The following is a 24,881-nucleotide window of genomic DNA, read 5'->3' on the forward strand; positions in this document are numbered from 1 at the left end:
TCCGTCGTTTTAATCACGTATACGTAGTTTTATATTCTAAAAATAAATTGCTTGGGATTTGTTCTGTTGTTTCATATTTATTTATTTTTCCAACATTTTCTTTCCTACGCTCAGGCGGAACTTTCTCGTCTGCATTTCTAACTTTGAAATGTTTCGCAACGCCCGATGTAAATAAAAATGGTCAGCGGACGAGCGGGCTGGATGCTTGAAGAGGTGCGCGTTCATCTGGAATGCTTGAAGTGCCGTTTGGATCATGTATAAAGAGAAAATGTATACATATATGGATAGAGTGAGTGGAAATTGTGGGATTTATATATTGGAGAGGCCACTAAGCGCCGGTCTTAATGGAAAATTGCAGCCACACACTGACTGACGATTTGCAGTCTCAATGCCGCTAATTGCATGGCAGGAATCACAGCCTGGCCCCAATTGAAACTGTTCGTCGTAGGCTTGAGGAAAATGAACACTATTTGCCAGCCGGCCTAAAGCAAGTTGTCAGGCAGCGATGTCATTTGCAAGAGAATTCAATTAACTCGGGCTCCAGACCACGGCAGCTTCGCAGGCCATCACAGACCATCGGAGGCGCTGAAACTAAAGTGCAACCTGCAAACAATGCCTGTGTGTGGGCTGTACCTGACAGGAGCTGAGTCCAAGGCAATCAAAACATGTTTGTAATCTACTTAGGCATGCATCATTAGCTGCTATCTAGCTCCTTCCTCACTAGCTCTTCCTGTCTTTGAATGATGGTTCGTGCCCCGGCGCGTGCCTCTCATAATGAAATTACACTGCAAAGTCTTTTGCATGCTGCAACCCCAATCCCAACCCCAGTCCCACCCCATCCTTAAGTGAACTGTCCTGCAAGGGACTCGCTTCGTTCGCAAACTACTGCAACCAAGCGTGCTAAGTGGAAGAATGGCTTGAGAGCGTGCTGTTTTCGTTGCAGACTGTTGCGGACGTGTACGAATTGCAGTAATTAACTTTTTTAATAATTAACGCATAAACAAATAATTACGCGCAATATTTACGCTGACGCCATATATTTCTGTTGCAGTCCAACTTTTCTTCCGCTTAAAGAAAGACATCGTCTTTAACTGCCTTCTTGCCCCACGCTTGTGCTCAGCCAACTACATGAATGAACAACAGAATGGAATAGAAAAAAGGACACGGACCGGTGCCGGAGAACTCAAATATAAATAATGCAATAGTTGGCACGACCGTAGCGTACACGGACAGAAAAAGCCAAATGAATAAGATACAAGTATGCAAAAGGTTTTGGTAAAACGAGGATTAGCCATAATGAGTAAATTTTGCATAAATGGAATAAACACAAGTACGAGTGAGAAGCTTGTATTAAACTATGGCTAGCTTAAAGCTTTCTTTTTGTATTCTAAATAGAGGGTCTTTGTTTTTATAAAATTAACATTAAAGTAATTAATTAATTTTGGACAACAAACTGACGTTACAATACAAAGACCCCCCTTTAGTTTACTTCAGTACTTGGCTCTCCACCAATTTATGCATCAATTTTCGGAGCTATATATAACTGATAGATTATGGTTGAAAATATTTGATCTAATTCAGTAATAAAGTGACAATTTTTGGTACATTTTTTTACCTAATTCAGAAATAGGGACTAAATTGTGCCTCGTACTCGTATTGCAGGTGCGTTCGCGTTTCTACCGATTTCTTGTGATAGTTTTTAGAATAGAAACAGACATCTGATGTGCAGAAATAAAATCACTTGTGATGTGAGGAAATTGGCAGGGGCATCTCCTGAATTTAAATCATTTAGTTTTAAGTTGTACTAAAGGAGCTTCGCTTTAAGAAAAAAGTTTAAATTAAATCAAGTTCTTGAAGCCTTATTTCTTCCCTCCCAGACAACTAATAATACCGATAAAATGTGTAAATAAGGTACAGATCGAATGCTTTCAAACATCAATTTAAGCTCGTTATAATAGAAAGGGTGTTTTTTCTAGCACTGCATAAACTATGAGCAAGTAACACCCCTTCAGCATTTAATTAGAAAGGGGGGAAAATAGGCAGCAATCTCGCAGATAAAAACAAACGGCTTCGGAAACACCAACAAGCCAACTGAGCGAAATACTTGGGCTGGGTCGAATGTCTTATGCATGCCGTTAATGCGGGACCGAGAACTTTCAACGCCACTTTACGCTTGATTTGCTTGAACACGGTCCTAAAAGGATGGCCAACAGCCGACGATGCATTGCGTGGGAGCGGGGTCTGCGAGAGGGCATGGCTGGGCATGGCTGTGTGCGACAGTGCGTGAGCTGACCTGTTTATTCGTGCGTGAAAGTGCGTGCACACTTCCCCAAAAACGGAGGCGCCGTTGTCAGCAAATGTGGGGATGTTCTCAAATGACAGCCGATGAACTTGTTTGCTAACTTCTCGACGAATAGTGTACACGTATGTGTGTGTGTGTGTGCTCGTATGTGCGCCTAATTGCTCGACAATGGCAGCGTCTGCAGCTGAATGTCCTGGCTTGATTGGCCTACTTTGTATATGAACGGACCTGTTATGTTACCGGAGCAAGTGGTGCTAGTCATGTCCAGCTATTTGCTTGACTTGCCCCCAAAAAAGAGTTCACAGACACGTGGCGTATACGCAATGTACTCGAATATTGGCAGATAGGCTCGTTGTTTATTTTACTTCTTCTCGGCAATGTAAGTGTGCTGGCATGAATTTTCTTGACTACAAGTATACAATTACTCGTATGTATATGCTTGGCAACACATGCAATTAATTTTCATGTTCATTTTTTGGGCTTCTCAGGGCGTATACGCAATGTTCGAACACGGACGTTGTTGCTTTTTTTTTTGGATGTTGTGTTTTTGTGACGCCAATACTTATATGAGCATGTGATATGAATCTTCTGGCGTGTTATCTATCAAACAAAAATACATACGAGTATAGGAACAAAATGTCACATGTTCTAATATTTTTTGGCATGCTATTAACATAAATCTAGAGCTAACTCAAACATTTTGTTTCAGTTAGGCCCACCTATGCGGCAGCAGCTGCGCCTACCACTGCCCCAATGCTTGCCCCTCCTCCTTCACCAATTGTGCAGATGACAGCTGCACAGAATTCCAAGCAACTTAAGTTATCAGCCAGCAAAGTGATGAAATAAAAACGACGCGATACACACCCTCATCCACACATCCCATATGCATAAAAGGCACCTTTTCTGTGGGCGCTCGTTGTCTGGCTGGTTGGTTGGCCGCCACAGATAAGCCCACAAAAGCCGATAAGTGTCGCCAATATTGTGACGTAGCGCGACGTTTGCTGTCACACGCAAAATACTCGAGTAGCAGGCTCTTTGGTAATGGCCCGGGACTCTACTTGATATGTGGAATCCTGCTGCAGCAGCGACCAAAATTCGAGCTTCTTTTCGGGCCGCTTGCACACTATTCGACACCTGCCCCCTCAGTTGTGGGTTTACGTTTTCAGCTGAGTTTCGTTGCGGAATTGAAATGCTTAACAGGGAATTGAAATTGGTAACGACAGGGCAAGGCGTTTCTTTAAAATTGAATGCAATGGCAATTGAGTTCCAAGACAGAAAGCTTTATGCGAAATATAGACAACATTTTAAGCTTTGTCATAAAATTAGTACGAAATATAATATTTTTTCATAGACGAGTGTTGAGCTGTAGAGTATAATTAATTTTTTGCTGCATGTTCGAATGAAAAAAAAAAAAATACAAAAAAAATGTTATTTACAATTTATTAAACTACTATTCTGCTACTATGTCAGCTTAAGCTAATTAAAAATTAGAGGGAATAGAAAATTGTCTATATTATATAGCTTTAGGACATACTTAATACATTAGATATTAAAATTGAAATGTAGTTTTTTCTGATCTTACATTGATTTCCTATTTTATTATGTCCGAATTCAGTTTGTATCAATCTAAGAACTGAAAACGGCCCCTAATGCTCTTAAAAATGAAACACAAGTTGCTTAAAATGTTCTTTTTTTTTATAATGTAATACATTTTTATGGATTAGTAAAGTCCAATAAATTTTGAATAGCATTAAAAATAGAAGTTTTCATTCCGTAATGGACTAATAGCAATGAAAAGTTTTCTCAAAAATATAAATTTATCGCAGTTTGACTGAACCGAGAAGTGTGTGTGAGATTTGTTCCGCGAAAGTTAACTGATAACCAAAAATTGGTGTTATCGATCGGCACTTTTTTTTATTTGTGAAAAAAATCACGTTTAACCATCAAGCACTGCCTATGTTTTGCAACGTGTGGCTTTTACCTTTTTTGAAAAATTAATTTGCCGATACAAGGCTTATTTACTTCGGAACAACCCTTCTACGACATCTGGCTTGAATAAAATAATTTCGATGAAAAATCGTTTAAATAAGTGCCAACTTTTGGCAATGGTTTTATTTGAATTCACAATGAAACAGTTGATATTTTTCTGAGTGTGGCAATCAAAATAATCGCCTGGTTAAATCTTGTAAGCAAAAGCTCTTAGCCAAACAAATGCATAAACATCTTAATTTGGCTCTATTAGTGTAGTAATGTGTTGGCCACGAAAATAAATACTTTGATTGTTGCGGATAAATCAAAATGGCAAAACAAACAACGTATATGTGTTCTTGTAAATTGATTTAATAACAATCGAAGCATGTCAGCTGCAGTTAGCTATTTGTATACAAATGTTGTGACTTTATATGTGGAAATAAAATTGAATACTTTTTCATAAATGTGGGTTTAATGCCAAGAAACTACAATTTAAAATTAATGTGTGCCACGCATTTATCTTATTTACACATCCAAATACTTATTATTATAAATTATGTTTTAATTATATGGCACAACTAAGCAAATCAATTATTAAACAATACAGAGCCCCTTGCTTTTGAAAATGATGATAAAACTAATTAAATAAAATCTGCAATCGATAACTTTTGGAACTTTCACATATAATTTTGTAATCAGATTGTGGAGTCGAGTTTTTTTTCTCAAACGAAGCGAAAACATTTTTCCAAATTGTATTGTACTATGTGAGATGATGTGAGAAACGGAGTCACCTTTCCCATGTCAAAGGCAGCTGCTGAGACCCAACTCTGTTTTTTTAACAAAGCTGTCTCTCTCTCTCTCAAAGTAAAAGCACATACATATATGTAGATACGTGTATTTAAGTGTACTTATGTATGTACCTGCATGTATGTATGTGTGCTTACAAGTGTCGACCCACATATGAATAGAGAGAAGCGCACTTCACCGCTTCCTTCTTTTTTCTTCTTTCCCCTGGTACAGTCAATGGGGGGCTTTGTTGGTCGGTAGTGCCAAGCCGGAAGTTGGGTGGACCCCGTGATAAATGAGTACTTACATATGTATATCCCTATCAATATGTAGGTAAAACTGTGTTTCCACATGATACGAACAGTAATATTTACATATTTTATTGCATTTAAAGTGGGAGTCAAGCTTGTTATGTTATAAGCAGGCTAACGGGATGTGATACCATATTGAGGTCCTCTTTTAGTTAGGCCAGCTGAAACAGTCGCATATATGGAACCTAAACCGAATTTGAATAACTTTTAATTTCAAATTAAAAATTAAAAAACATTGCATAAATTGCTTTCTACTTGTATATAGTAGGTTTATATTTGTTAACTCTTCCCTATCTTCTAAAGGGCTTGCCTTTCAGCAGCGACGGGATCATACATAGAAATTTAATTTCATTTTATTTTTATTTATTTATTAGTTTCTAGTACGATAAGATAATGTCTTATAAAGTAATGTACTAGTCACAAAGCATAGAGTTCTAATGGAGTTCTTTGGCATTAATTATAAAGTTCAGCTTCATTAACTGAAAAATCAGATCTCTTATTCAATTTAAACTTTTGTTCTGCTCCATTAACTGGTTTTTAATGCAGGCTTTAATAGTGCTTTAATTCATAAACCTTTATTAAAGGAAAAAATCAACCCAAAATAGAAACCAACGCGCGCATAAAGTTTGAAATGCTGAAGGCAATAATTTGAAAATTGTCCCTTGTCCCTTTTCAAGTTTAAAGTTTCAATGCGATGTTTTATTGTTAGCTGCTTGTGTAGGGCTGTGTGTGGGAGGGTTAAGGGACAGGCCCGACAATGGAACAGAGCCACCATTTCGTGGACTGTGCTTGGACTGCTGTTTCATGTTTATTGAAATCCGTATAGTAGCTGCTGTCGATGCCGCTGCCGGCTTTTTGGGCGTTACTATTTACTTTCACGGTCAAGGCCAGCACAGATAGCTCGCATGCAAGGACTCCGTGCAACACACAGTGGTCGCAGTTAGAAATCTATCGGCATTTTGTAGGGATATTCTTGAAGTTTGTATAGAAATCATATTAATGGTTTTGAAGTTAGATTTTAATACGAATGGGCTTTTTGCCAATAGCTTTGATTTTTAGTTTAAAAATGTGTGAATAGAAACAATGCTCAGAAGCGAATTAGAATGTGATTCTTTGCAAAACAAAATATGACAGAATTTTGTAGAGCATTGAACAAAACAGAATTTCAACTTTATTTTATTTCTTTTAGTTTTCGGGATTTTATTCACCATTTACAATTACATAAAATAAAGTTGAAAAGAAGTTTCGCTCAATGCTTTCAATGCTATCATATTTTGTTCTGCAAAGAATCAAATTTTAATCAAATTTCGAACGTTGTTCCCATAGCTTAATGGAAACAATTTGAATTTAAAAATGTAAAAGCTATTAGCCCATCTAACTTCAAAAGCATTAATATGATTTCTAATTGGAACATTAGCCACTTTATATTACTCAGACTTAAAGCGTATGCGATTATTATAATTCTTATTTGATTGGGACGTGTTAGTTGAAATCTGAAAGAATATAGGTGGGATCCCTTCTTATTAATCAGACTAAAAGCATATGCGATTTTTATAATTATTATTTGATTGCGACGTGTTAGTTGAGAGGTGAAAGAATATAAGTAGGATCCCTTCATATTAATTAGACTTAAATCATATGCGATTATTATAATTCTTGTTTCATTGGGACGTGTTAGTTGAGAGGTGAAAGAATATAAGTAGGATCCCTTCATATTAATCAGACTTCATTCATATGCGATTATTAAAATTCTTATTTGATTGTGACGTGTTGGTTGAAAGTTGAAAGAATATAAATAGGATATCTTCATATTAATCAGACTTAAAACTTATGCGATAATTATAATTCCTTTTTGATTGGGACGTGTAAGTTGAAAGAATATAAGTAGGATCCATTCATATTAATCAGACTTAAAGCTTATGCTATAATTATAATTCCTTTTTGATTGGGACGTGTAAGTTGAAAGAATATAAGTAGGATCCATTCATATTAATCAGACTTAAATCATATGCGATAAATATAATTCCTTTTTGATTGGGACGTGTAAGTTGAAAGAATATAAGTAGGATCCATTCATATTAATCAGACTTAAAGCATATGCGATAATTATAATTCCTTTTTGATTGGGACGTGTAAGTTGAGAGAATATAAGTAGGATCCATTCATATTAATCAGACTTAAAGCATATGCGATAATTATAATTCATATTTGATTGGGACGTGTAAGTTCAGAGGTGAAAGAATATAAGTAGGATCCCTTCATATTAATCAGACTTAAAGCATATGCGATAATTATAATTCATATTTGATTGGGACGTGTAAGTTCAGAGGTGAAAGAATATAAGTAGGATCCCTTCATATTAATCAGACTTAAAGCATATGCGATAATTATAATTCATATTTGATCGGGACGTGTAAGTTGAAAGAATATATGCTTATTGGGACGTGTAAGTTGAAAGAATATAAGTAGGATCCATTCATATTAATCAGACTTAAAGCTTATGCGATAATTATAATTCATACTTGATCGGGACGTGTAAGTTCAGAGGTGAAAGAATATAAGTAGGATCCCTTCATATTAATCAGACTTAAAGCATATGCGATAATTATAATTCATATTTGATTGGGACGTGTTAGTTGAGAGGTGAAAGAATATAAGTAGGATCTTTTCATATTAATCAGACTTCATTCATATGCGATTATTAAAATTCTTATTTGATTGTGACGTGTTGGTTGAAAGTTGAAAGAATATAAATAGGATCCCTTCATATTAATCAGACTTAAAGCGTATGCGATTTTTATAATTATTATTTGATTGCGACGTGTTAGTTGAGAGGTTAAAGAATATAAGTAGGATCCCTTCATATTAATCAGACTTAAAGCATATGCGATTTTTATAATTATTATTCGATCTTATGTGTTAGTTGAAAGAATACAAATGGGAATTGAAGCAGAACCATACAAAGGAGAATTTGAGTTAATCTGAGCTGGCCAGAAGATATCAACCACTGTGTATTGGGGGCGTTACCTATTTACTCTCATTGTCAAGGCCGTGTGGTTGCACACTCCCCTCTACACCGCCTCACCAGCACCTGTTGCTTGGACCAGTGCGACATGCTCTTTTGCGATAAAATTAATTTCAATGACCGGACCTTGTGTTCACTCTGCCTGCCATGTCGCTTTGTTGCAAAGGTCAGAGGCTGCGCTTGTCGATTCAGACGCTCTACAACCTTTGCTGTTGTTCCTGTTCTCTTCAAAGGCTCCCTTGTTGTTGACTTATGCCACCCCTCCTCATATATGCATACTTTATGTATTTGTTGATGGTTGTTGCTGTTGTTCTTGTTTGCTCAAGAACTTTTCGTATTTCCATTCAGACTACATTGTAGCTGCGATTAGAAGCGCGTTTTTGTCGCCGGCTGTTTTTCTCAACAACATTTGCGTGTGTACGCTAAAAACTTTTATTACGCATACACCACGTAGCCGTCGAGCGTTTTTATATATGTAAATATATATGTCATACACTATATGGCCATTCATTTTAATATCCCGGGGAAAACTTTATGTGTCTGTCTCAGTGGCGATTCGGATGAGACATCATTTTATACTTGTATTTCATAAGCAAAGCGAAATTATGATTTAAAAAAAGCAAATGTTTATTACTCAATATACATACGTGTATATACGGACGTATCTAATAAATTAATATGCATTTAATTCTGACAACATTAAACGCTTTGTGCAAGAGTATTTATTGCTAACAAAGTATTTAAAAGTAGTAAGCAGTGGGAAAAAATCAACGAGAAATCGTCTTTACGCAAAAATTCTTTTCCTTGTTTTTTTCTAAACTACATTCGAAACAAACTAATTACAATTACATATTTTTATCATTCCTATACCTTTAGTAAGCATGAATTAGCTAAGAGTACTTAATATGTAAACAAAATTCCTAAAATCAGCAACATGAGTGTTTTCCATACTATGAGTTTTTTGGAATACATTTAAAAAATGTTTCTACATGAATTCAAAAATTTTTAATTTCTAACTTAATAATGGGAACTTGAACTTCCAATTCCTACAATTGTTTTATAATGCCAATTATTTGAAACCCATGGTGAGGGTTTTTATAATATTTATTTGGAAACATGACTTTTCTAATTTTATATATTTGGGTCGCAATGTTCTTAAAGTAAAAGTTAGTTCGTAAGTTATTGCGTTTCATAAATATAACTGTACTTTTGAATGCACACTTCTTAACAACTTTAATTCATTTAGACATGGTTTTTTTTTGACATTAAAGAAGGAAAAATTGTATTTAAATGCTAAATTGACGAATACAATTAAAATGTAAACGTAATATAAGCAAATTTTCATTTAAGTGTAGCATTTAAAAGATCAAAGAAATTTTAGGTGAAGAATGTTTGAACTTGCAAAAAGTTGAAATGAAAATAATTTAATTGAAAGAAAATGAAAAAGGAGATTTAGGAAATACATTAAAACACTCTATACACACTTATTACTCGAATATTAATGGAGGATAAATAGAGTGGTATGCCCAGTTATTAGTTTTTTTTAAACATATGTATTACATTTTAATTATTTCGATTATATCGATTTAACCTTCAATTTCAGAATAGTAAATGAACAATTTTTGACCAGTCCAACTTTAATTGAACCTAAATTTAAATTGTTTAAGAAATTAAAGCAAATAAATGCCAACAGAGCTAAGTATTTTATGAATTATGTCGTTCCATTTCCTTTATTCGCATACTTTATCTGCACAGGATTTGGGAAAGCTTAAGTCAATAAAGCCGTATGTTTATGCAAAGCAAATATTTATTCATTTAACATTTATTCATTAACATAACATGCGAAATTTGAATGCATTTGTTATGTTTTGGGAAATGGGTAAAAATGGGTAAAAAGGGTACGCCCCGTGGGCGTTGCTTGATGGCCAGCTAAGCTGACAAGCTTCTAAATGCACACAAAAATATTGACAACTAATCAATAAATGAATTGAATTGCGTGCTTGTGAAAAGATAAATTAAATCCTTAACTTATACTCTTATCTGGTGGCGCACAGACATGAAAGGTTTTTGCAGAGAATTCAACAAAGCTTTACCACAAATGTGTGAATAAACTTAAGCTGTTATTGTTGAATGCATTTTTGTTTCATAATTTGCAGTTATTAAGTGCAAAAAGGGAATAAAGGCTGTATAGTATATTTTTAAATATTTCCATAAACTAATCGATTCCACCCACATAAAAAGAAAAAAAAAATGGAAGGTATTGTGAGGGTGACTTTATTTTTGTGAAAGATTTTCCAAATCGTTGCACAAATCGAGCTCAAGGCCAGATTATGATGCTTATGCGTCTTGAACATTACAAAGACGTGCATGACCCAACAATAAACAGCCTCACACACACACTCACACACACTCACACACACATACACTGAAAGGAACATACGCACAGCCAGAAGGTACCGAAATGGCGAAAATTGGTGTCTGCTTGGTTTAAACTTGCCATCTTTTATACTGATTATGACGCATGTGTGGGTAGTTGCCGTACAAGTGTGTGTGTGTGTGTGTGTGTGTCTGCACATGTGTGTACAGTATGTGTGCGTGTGTGTGTGTGTGGACTTTATTTTGAGCAGCATACTTGGGGGCGCTGCAGACACAAACAGAAATTGCTTGTTATTTTCAATTTACGTTCGAGTTGCTGCCGCGGGCGCATATGTTTACACAAAAATTCACTTCATTTAGTTACTGACAGGGAGCTGCTTGGCTATGCCCCACTCCTCCTCCACGTTAATGATCATTCAATGTCCTGTTAAATCTGCTTTGATGCTGCTGATGTGCGACATAATTAACTGAAGCCACTGCCTCGGAAATTTTTTTTTGACAATATTGGCCAAAAGCATGCTATGAGATAGAAATGACGATTTTCCTAATGTCTTTGCTGGCGCTCTTATTGGCGTCATTGTGTTTATTTATTTCGCAAACAGCTGTTTGAACTCTGCCCCTCGGGTTGTGTGTGCCAATGTGTGTGTGTGTGTTTGTTTATGTTAGAGAAGTGTCAACGCTTCCATGTGCTCCATGTTCCCTATTGTTTTCGTTTTTATTTTTGTACACGAAGTATTCCACATTGTGTTCTTTTTTATTTGCAGTTCCTCGCAAACATCAGTGGTTGGCTTAACCCAACCACAGCCCTGAAACTGAAAGCTGACAAAAGCAGAGAGTGCGAGGGCTGTACATTTCTTTTACGTTACTACTAATTGGAAATAAGGAAACTTTCGCCACCTGCTTAATTGTTTGGTTAACTAGGCTTGTAAATCCTATACACAGCACATACATACATACAACTATGTGGTGGTAGTTTAAGAGCATATTACATTAATCACCAAGCAGGTTTATCTCTATTTAAAAACTGTTGAAGATATTGTGAGGGATTTAATTTTCGCTGATCAGCCTACACTGTTCACAAGCAGCTGCAATGAGATCTTTTTGAGAGTCTGCAGCGAGCTACTCCAATAGGAAGACTTTATCAAAACTTAACGAAATAATCAGTAGATAGGCATTCAAAAACTTCAATTTATTTTCTTAAAGTATACTATATATGTTACATGTATACTGACTAATTGTGAGTAAGAAATCGTGTTTTATTTTAGCCATAATTGATATGATAGATTTGAAAAGAACTTGCTATGCTTGTAAATATTGGTGCATCCAACTGCTAAATTCTTAACATATTTACATTGTACATTTTGTCAATACAAATTAGAAAAGTTTAAAAGATTTATTCTTAGCTTAGCTTATACTTAGCTTATTTACTTTGAGTGGATGTACACATGTATGGAGTTCTGCTTCTTTCACGTGCAGAGTATACGAAAAAAGTATTTGGAATATAATTTACAAAACATTAATTAGCTATCCATTTTTTTAATATTAAATTATGCGAATCACGCCGCAATCATTCAATGAATACATGATTTAAAAATGTCAAAGGTGTCATAAAAATTAATAATTATTCAACATAAATAAAGATCAAAGCGATTAGTAAAATAAAAAACAATATTTGACTTTTAAATAAATAAATAAAAGATAAAATAAATAAAATATCTGCAAAACTATGTAAAACTACTTATTTAAACAAAGATTCCCTTTTTAATCACTTTCCTTAGCTGGTTGCTGCTTTTCTAATGACTCTTACAAACAGTTTTAAGAGAGTTTGAAAATTTGCTAGAGTCGTTTTAAATCCTATTTTCGTAATTGAAATCGATAATTTATACAATTTATTAATGTGGTTTCAGTGTGATGTGCGAACATTATGTACAACATTTTTATAAAGTATGTATATCCATATACGTGTAGCCCTATCTATCAGTCATTTGTAGTTTTTAAAAAGGGCTTTAAGTACGTTGTAGAAAATGTTCTTTCTATATGCTTCAAAGTTGTAATGATACTTAAACAGGCTATTTAAATTTGTTGTTTTCATCACCTTTCAAAAATATGATCCTTTATTTAAATATTTTAAAGCAATTCGTATTTGATTTCAACAACATTTTCTTCAAAACTGGTTGTCTCTGATGCTTTCTGTTAAACCGAAACAGTTTATCTTCGCATAATGGAAGTTATTGTTTGAAAGTCTTTAAGTATTTTATGCTAGAATGCACTACAAGTATTATTGGATGTGTTAATTAAAATAAAATAAGTTATTATTATAAAAACAGGATTAAGTTTGATTTTCATTTATGACTCATCCCCTTTTGGTATTCTAACCAGCTTTAAAGGCGTTAAAAGACAGTGTTCCACTTCCACTTCCTACTCCTATTCAATTCAATACCTGGTGTAGATTAAATCGTTAATGTATAAAATCTGATTGGCATTGAAGCATTAAATGTAGTAAAAGCAGCTCGGGCTGAAATATTCAACAATGTAAATGGCCTTGTCTATGCTAATATTAAGCTTAAAGTCCTAAGAAAACAGTTTAGCGAAGGCAAATATTTAGCGGAGTGGATGCGGGAGAGGGGGGCTTGTGGTTACAACAATGGATGGATAAGTCCACTGGAACGAATATTTAACAACATACTGTGATAAAGAGACAGAGAGAGAGAGAGAGAGAGAGAGAGAGAGAGAGAGAGAGAGGGAGAGGAATGCGAATGTTTGTTTTCACATATTTATTTTGGAGTTTGCTTTCGAGTGCGTCTGTGGGAGGCCAATGGAATTTCTTGGCAGTAGAGATCGAAATATTTCGGTGGCGTGTCTATGCGTGTGTGTGTTCATGTAAATATTTTGTGAGTTTTGTGGTAACGAAAATGTTGTTCTACAGCTGGCGCCAGTCCCTGCGACATCTACTGGCAACTTGTCATATTCGCAATCGCATTCGCGTTGGACACGAGTTAAGGTTGCATTTCAAAAAAAAAAGAAAAAATAGTTGAAAGCAAGACTGGGACTTAAAACAAGTGAATTGAGAGGGGAGTTGGCAGAGCATGTCATACACGAAATGTAACACCGACAAAGGATGGCTCCCGGGGGATCGGAAACAGACGAGGGTAAGCGACAAGTTTGGGCGGTGGCTGCATTTTGGAGGCGAACCCGATGCTGGCAGGAACTGTAGCTATTGCTGGTAGCTGTGGCTATCGGGCCCATGTCTATGTGCCCCGCCCCCAGGTAAATGACTAACTTTTACTAAAACTACTGCTTTACACAGGAAGCTTGCCAACCCATTGGTTGTGTGGTATGTGCAGGAAAATTTGCATTGTTGGCCGCCAGGCTCACAAGAGCCTATGTTGGTATTCATGCTTCAGGTAGTTGCATGGAATTTTAAATTGAATTTGAAATGTTGCTGCCTAAGGCAAAGAAGGCTGGCCGAAGGGACGAGTCCATTAGTGGCTGCAAGCGCTAGACGCGTAATATTGTTATGACAGACAATTATTTGTGGCCCGATTCTGTTTTCACTCTAATGGAATTAGTTCGAAATTGGATTTGCCAAAAAGCAGTATGTAATACAAACATACGAGTACACGACTACAAGTATGCATACACTGTCTGCATATTTAATGTGCGCCCTGTGGCAACAACAGCGTTTGTTGTTCTGAGTGAGTGGCCCTCGGCGTCCTGGGCGTGGCATTGTCGCGTGCAGCCCACAACACCAATAGACATTTTAGTTTAATTGGCAAACAGAGTCCGCAACACCCGCTTCAAAACAATCACAGATAGCTGCGGGGACTGCCTCTAAACCAAATAGTCCGACTGCTTTGATTGGAGAAATGACTGCAACTCGGTTAGTTTGCGGCCCAGATTGGAGTTGACCGCAATAGACGCCGTTGACGAAACAGAAGCCGCATTGGCCAGCTTTGTGGCAAATCGAGTTGATTGCATAAGTCTCTTAAGAAGCTTTAAGGTAAACATTTTGCACGACATTCAGACTTATTGTGTGGCATGTATATGAAAACCTTTATTTGCCATGTCTGTCTACTTTTGGGTGAGACTGGGTAGATATGATTTGGTACTGCTGTTATAACTCAACATTGGTATTTACCTTTTCTTCCTTCTGAATATTATCTTGAAATAACAAAATTTGTGTTGAAGACTTTAATCATTTGATTGAAAAATAAAACGAAAACAATACTCTTATCCTAAATTGAACAAATTTGATTCCCAAGAGAGCTTTTCTTATTTGAATTTTTTTATATTTGTTAAACTCTTGCTAAAATATAAATAATTTAAATGGTAGTATAGAAATTATGTTCTCTAAGCTTATATATTTACATATATTTGTATATTGAAATTTTATAATATGCTTATATATTTATTATACGTAGTTGATCAGCGTAACGAGAGGATTTACCTGCCAGATCTGATGAGCCTTGGAATTCGAAAACGGTTTAATCCAAACGGACTTTAAAATAATACAAGTATTTATTCCCTAGGAAACACGGTTTTATTATTTACCCTTGTTTCTATAAAAATATAGAGGCCAAGAGACACACAAGTTGCAGATCGATAAGCTACACTGACCTTTTAACTCCAAACCACTTCAGCCCCTGGGCTACAAAGTCATCTTATAGTTCGAATTTTCTTAAACCAATATGGAGCTATAGCTTGGACCTAGGCAACATTGATGTGAAGAATTATGCACGCAAAATACCCTTTAAAACTCCTAACGAATTGCAGTCCCTTGGCCAAGTACTTCCGGAGGTAAACAGTTATCAAGACTATGAAGGAGAACTAAAATCATTAGAGCCGCCTAACCAAATATATAACCAATTAATGGGAAATAGTTAGCTGATTAGGTGAAGATTGGAAATGATATCGCTGAGCAAAAGGGCAGATTTAATAAATAATAATAAAGTTTCTAAAACAACATGGAAAACTTTAGTTATTGCACCAAACATATTTAGATTGGCCAAAGAATGACAAACGAAAGGTTAATATTTAACGGCAAGCCGAAGAGTTTGTTCTTAAAAATATTTAACTGACAATATAATCTGAAAATTTACTCATCGTCCAGTGGCCAGATCGAAAGTAAAGATGCAAATGGTCAAACATATTTATTTGAATTGTTTAAGCGTCAGCCAACGTATGTATGGAATATCTTTTTTCATAATTAACCGAAGGTGCTGTTTGTTGTGTTTTCCACATGATGTGGAACGAACGGCATTTCACGTACGAGGCTGGCAGATGGATTTCAATTTAAACATTTCAATTATTTACACGAACAACGGTCGTAATGATTTAACATTGAAATGCAATTTAGATGTTGCTGTTGTGCCAAGTGTTTTATAACACACTGAAGAATTTGCCATTTACAATGAAATAATCATTGTAAATTTATTTCCACATGCGCCTAATTTATTGGCCGCTGGCTGGGTTGGGTCGGTATGGTCGGGTATGGGGCTAGTGGGTCTGTTCCCAACTCAAGTAGGGTTTGAAAAGTGCCAGGAGTCGGCTTTGAATATTTAATGTTGAGCATTGTGCACCATGCTGTGTCGAAAGTCCCCAATGGCGCATAAGAAGTGTCTACGCTTAAGGCTCCAGCTCCAACTCGGAGTGAGGCTGTGAAACCACCAGTGCGTATGAGCGATTTGGGTTTGGGTCTGGATTTTACGCGTTCGATGCACAGGCAAGGAGGCCGTGTGCCAAACACTTTTACGATGTTGAAAGCCACGGCTAAGGAAATACGAAGGAGAAATGAAAGACAGCGAAGCGAATGGGTCGTTTGTTTAACGCCTGATTATCCCAAATCAGCAAATAGATTTGGCGGCAAAATGGGCAAAGGATAAATAGCGGAAGCTTGGGAGCGCCAAAAATTATGCGATTCCATTGGCGCACGCGGCAAAGGGAGCGATCGAAAAGTAAACAAATCAAAGGGCAAACACGAGGACAAAACGGAAAAGTCCTGCACACACACACACACACACACACAAACAAACATAAAGCAGACATACCGAGCGCACGCTGACAATGTAAACAAGAAAGGACACGCAAAATTGCTAAAGACACGGGACGATAACGACGACGAGCTGAGTGGGGCAGGAGGGGTGCAGTCATTGATGGGGTCGTTGCTGAACATCAGCACCTAGGACCTGCCGATTAGTGCCCACAAATGGCAGGGCAAATAATCGAATGAAATTTAACTGAAATGTCACGAAATATGTGTCACGACATTGCAATTAGGCATTTAATTAATCAAAACAAACCTTTCTGGGTGCTCCTTTCTCCTCGTCACCGTACCGCTTGCTCCCTGGTGCGAACGAGTCCGCTGGCCAACAACAAATTATCGTCAATCGTCCTCTGCTTGTGCATCTAATGAGCGGCAAATAACGGCGCAGTGGCAGCGGCAGCGGAAGCGGTCAATATAAAAAGTTAATGCCCCAGCGGGCCTTATACATATATTTGGTCGATATTTAGTACACACACACACACACACACTCACAAACACACACACATACACGACAGATTCAGATATATGTATACGGATGCATGGATGGGTGCTGTAAATATTTATGTGTATATATCTATATATGCATACAAAATATCTGCACTTGTTGTACACTTTTTATTTTTAGAAAGATTTTCTCTGCGGTCGTTGATTTTCCACTTGAACTGCAATTTGTGTTTTGCCCGTTGTTGTTGTTGTTGTTGTTGTTGTCCGTCTTCACGGCAACAATTACGAACACTACAACAAACAATAATAGCAACAACAACAACAATAATAATAACAATAACATCTATAGTGACAAACCGGGAAAGTATTTGTAGATTTGTGCGTTTGAAGAAATCGTAAATTTGTTTATTTAAATTAATGTCTGTCTGACTGTCGCGAGCCCGATTATTACGGTAGTGTGCGTATTCCAAATGCCGACAACGGTTTTTGAATTTAACGTGCGGGACTCCGTCGTTCTGCCTTCCACGTGCGAACGCCGTCGAGTGTTTGAATGAGAGAAGGCGAAAGCCGTGCGATGCTTCGTGTCGGGTCGGCTCATGTCGTGCTTGGCGTGCTTTCGTTCACTGCACACACACACACACACACACACTCATTGCACACAGACACACCGCAGGCGGTTGTGACATCACAGAAAAGCTTTTCTGCTGCTGGCGACGTCATCGATTTTGGCATAACTTGTTGTAAGAAAAAGCTTTGGTTTGTTCACATTTTATTAGCATTGTTGTCAATTCTCTCAGCTATTTAGCCATTTTCCCCGCCAGTTTTGGCTGTTTTCACATGCTGATTGCGGTTGCAGGGACTTTTACCATTTCTAGATGTTCAACTAAAAGTCCTTTGAAAAAAATAGTAAGGTCTTTTTGCTAAATTATGCTGTACTTGGTATAACTACATGTATAGATGTTTATATTACCTTGGGTGTATAGCAGTATAGCAGTGATTCGAATATGTTTTTCAAGAGAGCTATTTAGGAAGGAATTTATACCGTTTCTAGATGTTCGACCAAAAGTCGTTTGAATAAAAAGCGTATTTATGCTTTTCTTGGTATGTCTACATGTATAGATATTAATATTCCCATAGATTCCCATAAATTGTTTGCCAACGTTTTATATTTTTATATCGGAAGTCGAAGAAAGTATTATCTTGAAATATTGGTTTCATATTTCGTATCGAAATACATAAAAATATTCTAATCTTACGAGCAGTCAATGAGTCAATGAGCAGAAAGAGTTTGGAAAACAATGAAAAGTAATTAAAATACTTGTACTTTGTTTAACTATTTCTAGCTTGTTTTTATTGCTAATCTAGCTTTTTTGCCACTCAATAATTGGCAACCCTGCAGACTTCGCTTCTATAGTATTTGTAGTTTGCATTTATTCCCTTGCTTATTTGCTTCCATGCACATTGTTTGTGTGTCTATTGTTATTATTTTTGTCTGTTTTTCTGCAGTGACTTTTTATTATATTCATTGCTCTGCATCGCTTTGAATTCGCTTCCAAAATCCACCAGAATCTGGCTGCAGCATTTCATTTTTTTGGTTGTGATTCTGTTTATGCGAGTGTTTTCCGTTATACAGAGCTTTTGTCTTTTCCGTTGTTTACATTGGCGCCTTTATGAGGGAAAATGCTGGCATTATTATTTATATTACTCGACATATTATTTGAATCTTTCTGTTTTGTTTTTGTTTATGGAATCCACGATTGCTCACTGTTTCTGCATCTGATTTTAGAATTTTATTCTCGAAAGATCTTTCGCAACATTATAAAATTCGCTTCGTAACATCTTAGCTCATCTCACTAGTGGCTATTATGATGATTCACTTTGATCTGCGGAACATGCCTGGTTTTTCTGTAGATACATGGGTGTTTACACAAACTGAGTGCGTAGGGTGTGGCAGGTTTTAGGTCTTCAAGTTGATTCACAATTCACGAAATTATCGAAGAGAAAGTTTTATGCGGCTCGCTTGGCGCAAAAATAGATCCGTGGAGATCTAGACCTACATAGGTTCTTCAACAATTTTTAGCAAATCCTGGGCCCGTATTTCCACCTAACTAGCTTCCTTAAACGTCAATATCAATATGAAGTTGGACCCACGTTAACTCCAAACTTAGAGCCGCCTGTGCTGAGAATTTTACTATTCAGACGTACTTGTATACTTATAATGTAAAATAAGGTTTCTGCTTTTCAAGAACCCTTTTTCTTCATCTTAAAAGCTCATAATCCTTTCGTCTGAGATCACAGCTTTTAAATTTTATGGGATCGATAAAATATGCAGCTATCATTTCGCTTTACTTATATTATGATTCTCTTTTTCAATAACTATAGTTACCTTTTTAAAGTGGTCTCTCTGCCTAAGCTGGCGCCAAAAAGAGAAATAAGTTTTATCGAAAAGAAGGCTTTATTACCTTAAATTTCCTGATGTCGTGTAATCCCAGAATAATTTCGAATTAGAAAAAAGTTCTTTTAAGTTGCTCTAAAGGTGTGCATTTATTATGTTCTTGTTAAAATTTAAAACCAAAGAAATAAAACATAAGACTGCTTCGCCAAAAGTAAATTCGAATTAATTGCCACGGTTTCTTTCTGGCCTTCTTCAGTATCCACTGGAAACCCGAAATTATTGAGATGTAACTTGATCATTGACAACAACAGAATTGTGTTGGTCAACTTTTGCGGTTTGATTATTTTTTTGGCTTATCTGGCTAGAAAGTCCATTGCCTGCATCGGAATTCGCTTTTGATTTTTCATCTATTTCTTTATGGATATCGAGAAATGGTTCAGGCGGTTCAGCCGTAGTCTCTGCAGATGATTCAAATAAAACTTGATCTTTGAGAACAATAGAATTATTTGGATGAACTTGTACGGCTTCATTATTTTTTTGGCTTATCTGGTTAGAAAGACCATTGCCCTCTTCAGAATTCGTTTTCGATTTTTCATCTATTTCTTTATGAATATCGAGAATTGGTTCAGGCGGTTGACCCATAGTCTCTGCAGATGATTTAGATATAACATTATCTTTGAGAACAACTGAATTCTTTTGGTCAACTTGTACGGCTTCATTATTTTTTTGGCTTATCTGAATACCATTGCCTTCTTCAAAATTCGCTTTCGGTTTTTCATCTTTTTCTTTATAACTATCGAGAAATGGTTCAGGCGGTTCAGCCGTAGTCTCTGCAGATGATTCAAATAAAACTTGATCTTTGAGAACAATAGAATTATTTGGATGAACTTGTACGGCTTCATTATTTTTTTGGCTTATCTGGTTAGAAAGACCATTGCCCTCTTCAGAATTCGTTTTCGATTTTTCATCTATTTCTTTATGAATATCGAGAATTGGTTCAGGCGGTTGACCCATAGTCTCTGCAGATGATTTAGATATAACATTATCTTTGAGAACAACTGAATTCTTTTGGTCAACTTGTACGGCTTCATTATTTTTTTGGCTTATCTGAATACCATTGCCTTCTTCAAAATTCGCTTTCGGTTTTTCATCTTTTTCTTTATAACTATCGATAAATGGTTCAGGCGGTTCAGCCGTAGTCTCTGCAGATGATTCAAATAAAACTTTATCTTTGAGAACAATAGTATTATTGTGACCAACTTGTATGGCTTCATTATTTTTTTGGCTTATCTGAATACCATTGCCTTCTTCAAAATTGGCTTTCGGTTTTTCATCTTTTTCTTTATAACTATCGAGAAATGGTTCAGGCGGTTCAGCCGTAGTCTCTGCAGATGATTCAAATAAAACTTGATCTTTGAGAACAACTGAATTCTTTTGGTCAACTTGTACGGCTTCATTATTTTTTTGGCTTATATGGTTAGAAAGATCATTGCCTTCTTCAGAATTCGCTTTCGATTTTTCATCTACTTCTATATCGAGAAATGGTTCAGGCGGTTGACCCGTAGACTCTGCAGATAATTCCGATATAACTTGATCTTTGAGAACAACATAATTATTATGATCAACTTGTACAGCTTCATTAGTTTTTTGGCTCATCTGGTTAGAAAGACCATTGCCTTCGTCAGAATTCAAATTCGATTTTTCATCTAGTTCTTTATAAATTTCGAAATCTTGTCCAGGCGGTTGATCCATAGTTTCATTATGAATATATTCTGCAGATAATTGAGATATTACTTGGTCATTGGCAAGAACAGAATTCTGTTGGTCAACTTTTACGGTTTCATTAAATTTTTGGCTTATCTGGTTAGAAAGACCATTGCCTTCTTCAGAATCCACTTTTAAATTTTCATCTAGTTCTTTATAAATTTCGAAATCTTGTCCAGGCGGTTGATCCGTAGTTTCATTATGAAGGTGTTCTGCAGATGATTTATCGATCATTTGATCGATGAGAACAACAGATTCGTGTTGGTCCACTTTTACGGTTTGACTATTTTGAATAGATTGATCGTCGATAGGGGTCAAGTGGTTTCTATCAATACCTTCGAGTACCCAGTATTGAGTTTTGCGCTGAGGATCGCACTCATTAAGCACTGGATAAACTATATTGGCTACCTCTAGGCAGAGCGCTCTAGAGCCCACCTTCATGCTGATGGAGTTCTGGTCCAGTTGCCAGGTCATTAAATACTTCTCCGGAATATCAATGCACGAAACGAGCTCCACTAGTGTAGGGTCTTCATTTTTAGCAACCATACAATTGAACTCGGAACGCAATTGCTTTGTTTTGGTGAAAAAGAAGAGAAATGCCGGATTAGTTGCCGCTTGGCAGTTCTCTACAGTCAGACTGTTCTTGGCCTCCGGTCTTATCCTCAGTTGATCACTGAGGCATTGATTGCCATAGGGGGATTTGATTCTGCAAGCAAGATGGCTTAACGTAGATATAACCTGCGAGTAGATGTGGCTACCAACCTGCCATATTTTGTTGCTAATTCTGAGGGCGTCATTTTTTCGGGGTAAACGTGCTTCAGAAACCAGTCGAAATTCTTACAGCCTATTTTATCGCGTACGCCCCCAAGTTTTTCCTGGGAGGGATCGAACAGATCTATGGATAGATCTTGGATTGGATAGAAGTAGAAGAATAGTCTCTGACGCCATTCCCACCAGCCGACAGCTGCATTGCCTCGATCGAATAAAGTCGATGTGGGCAGGCCTTTAAAACTCCTATCCAGACTTATACGCCCCACGCGGGAGCAAGGCAGCACTTCAATCTTGCCACTGCACAACCAAATGCTGAAGGACATTTCCAGTGTGTCGCCCTCGGTGTGCAGAACCTGGAAGATGTCGAACGTAAAGGAAGAAACTAGTGACGTATTAAGTAATACCACTAACCGTATCAATATTGGTGGCCAGGTAGTTGAATTGCTTATGCGTTATCGCGTACACATGGCCTGGCGGAATTACCGGACTCTCAATGGGACAAGTGGGCAGAGGTTGCTGACAAGTCTGGTTGGCAGCTGCTAGGCGCTTCTTTGAAACCGGTTCCATGTAGTACTCACCATTCCAGCTGAAGCCGCCAATGGTGGTGGGCTTCTCCCTATACTGCAGATAAATCGCATTGATTTCGTCCATAACAGGCATTACGACACTTTGAGGGGACTCGGCGATCCGTTGCATTAGGGGTTCCAGCCAGCCTACATTAGGCTGGCAGTAGCCATCCATAAAAATGAGAACCTCACCCGTGGCCAGCCTTGCACCAATTAGGCGCGACTCTGATATGCCCACAGGTTTCTCAATGCGTTCCAACCTAACCGGTATACCCGTACCCCTGCTGAACCGCGTGCTCACATAGTACCTCAGTTTGTCGCGCAACTCGGTCTGTGTGCTCCCGCCATCAACCAGAATGACTTCTTGGAGCAGAGCCGCATCGGTCCGCTCTATAATGCTGTACAATGTGCGGAGGAGCAGCGATATTGGCGTGTTCTCAAATATAACAATTACACTGGCCCGCATGGAACCACTTTTCTGGTAGCTCAGCTCCTTGCATTGTTCGTTGCGCACGTCTGGCAATCCATGTATATAGGATATCCTTTTGCTGAGCTCCACATTAAAGCCGTATTCGCGCAGATCACGAATACTGCTGTTGACCAACTGCGCGAATTCTGTCTCATTAGTCGGTGAGTTCGATTTCCGCAGGTCTTCACGCACACTTCGTTCCAGCCGCGAGCTCAAATATACCCTTTCTTTGGGAGCAAATGGATCGTTAAAGTGGTAACTGAATAGGCGTACTTGCGGCTGTTTCAGATTCGATATAAACGCCACAATCATTGCAAAAATCAGCAGTCCTATGAGAATTTTACGAAAATCGTCGTTCATGTTGTGTCCGTAGTGAAATAAAACTGATTTAAGTACGGAACGCCGTGGCTAGAGTTGGGGCTTTCGACACGCTACTTAATAGGTGTGACTAGTAATTTAGAATATTGGCAAAAGATATGGATGGCTGATACAACACTCAATCACGCTGTTGCAGCGTGTTTTATTTCAAAAATAAAACTAAGACTAATCGAATTGTTTGACAAAATGTGAATGTTTTCATTTAAAGTAAGTGTAAATAATACAAGTTCGAATAACTACTATTGTCTTCCATATTAAAACGTATCTCTCTTCTTGTTATTAATTTATAATAATATTTAAGAAGCATTTTATCACTTAATTTTTAAGGGCATGTACACATAGTATACATATAATATATTAACTAAATTAAACTCAATAAAATATTTATATAAGTTACAATCAATCAAAATTAGCAACTAAGACTTGGGCATAAACAAATTGTTTGACAAAATTTGAATGTTTTCATTTAAAGTAAGTATAAATAATACAAGTTTGAATAACTATTATTGTCTTCCATATTAAAACGTATTATGCATATTAAAAATTAAATAAATGAAATGCAGTAAAATATTTCAGTACTATAAGATACAATCAAGTACGAACGGTTGTGTGAGTTCAAAAGTTATCCCAAGTTTAAATACTTTTTGTAATTCTACAAATACTTTTTTATTATAAGTTTCATTTGATTTCGCAAGTTGACTTTGTAACACAATTGACACCCGCGTAAGTCGTAGGCAAGAAGTTTATTTAACAATAAGTTTCTTTCACACAAAAATTTGTAAAATATAGTATTCTATTATGTGTACAACTGTGTAACGAGGAGCCATGTATTACCCCACGAGATGTTTTCATTTGATGTTCTTTATTAATTCTGTGTGTTCTCTCTAAGTGCGCATACTACAGTGTTCCATAATAATATGATGATCATCTCTTTTTTTTTAAATAAGGTAATTAAGAAATTTGTTGATTTGTTTTTAATGTTTATATTTTTCAATATTAATGAATAACTAATCAGGTCAATACAACTAGCCCCTACATTTAAACAGTTCAGCTCTAATAGGGTGTAGGCAGGGGGGTGGGGGCCGTTGCCCCCTTAATATAAAGTCGACCACACGTTCATTACTATATGGCACTATTTCGCTTTACAATGGAACTGAGTTGGGTTTGTTGAAGTTTTTTCAATGACCATATGAATAAATTATTTTTTAAATGCATCGTACATTTATTTAATCCAATTTTTAATATTTTTGCAACCCCCTTTGTTTTAATTTGATTTCTCC

At 36.8% G+C, this 24,881-nt stretch overlaps 2 protein-coding genes across 7 annotated transcripts in view; both read right to left on the reverse strand.

Annotated features, from left to right (window-relative positions):
• LOC115622013 (GTP-binding protein RAD) overlaps window positions 1–17,786 on the reverse strand; it is a 49,710-nt gene extending 31,924 nt beyond the window's left edge. For 3 of the 6 annotated variants that reach the window (XM_030515913.1, XM_030515905.1, XM_030515872.1), the window contains exon 1: window positions 17,071–17,786. The gene's annotated coding sequence lies outside the window, so the exon portion shown is untranslated. The remainder of the gene's footprint in view (window positions 1–17,070) is intronic. The other 3 variants (XM_030515887.1, XM_030515880.1, XM_030515896.1) reach the window with 3 other exon arrangements.
• Window positions 17,787–21,359: 3,573 nt separating this feature from the next.
• On the reverse strand, window positions 21,360–23,583 carry LOC115630366 (polypeptide N-acetylgalactosaminyltransferase 1-like). The gene is made up of 4 exons (XM_030526926.1): window positions 22,600–23,583; window positions 22,180–22,541; window positions 21,490–22,123; window positions 21,360–21,425 (listed from the first exon to the last, which is right to left on the reverse strand). Exons 1-4 carry the CDS (start codon window positions 23,581–23,583, stop codon window positions 21,360–21,362), a joined length of 2,046 nt encoding a protein of 681 aa, XP_030382786.1.
• Between the last annotated feature and the right edge of the window lie 1,298 nt (window positions 23,584–24,881).

The sequence above is a fragment of the Scaptodrosophila lebanonensis genome, unplaced genomic scaffold (genome assembly GCF_003285725.1).
Source record: "Scaptodrosophila lebanonensis strain 11010-0011.00,11010-0021.00 unplaced genomic scaffold, SlebRS2 tig00000001-arrow-pilon, whole genome shotgun sequence".
NCBI classification, from domain to species: domain Eukaryota; kingdom Metazoa; phylum Arthropoda; class Insecta; order Diptera; family Drosophilidae; genus Scaptodrosophila; species Scaptodrosophila lebanonensis.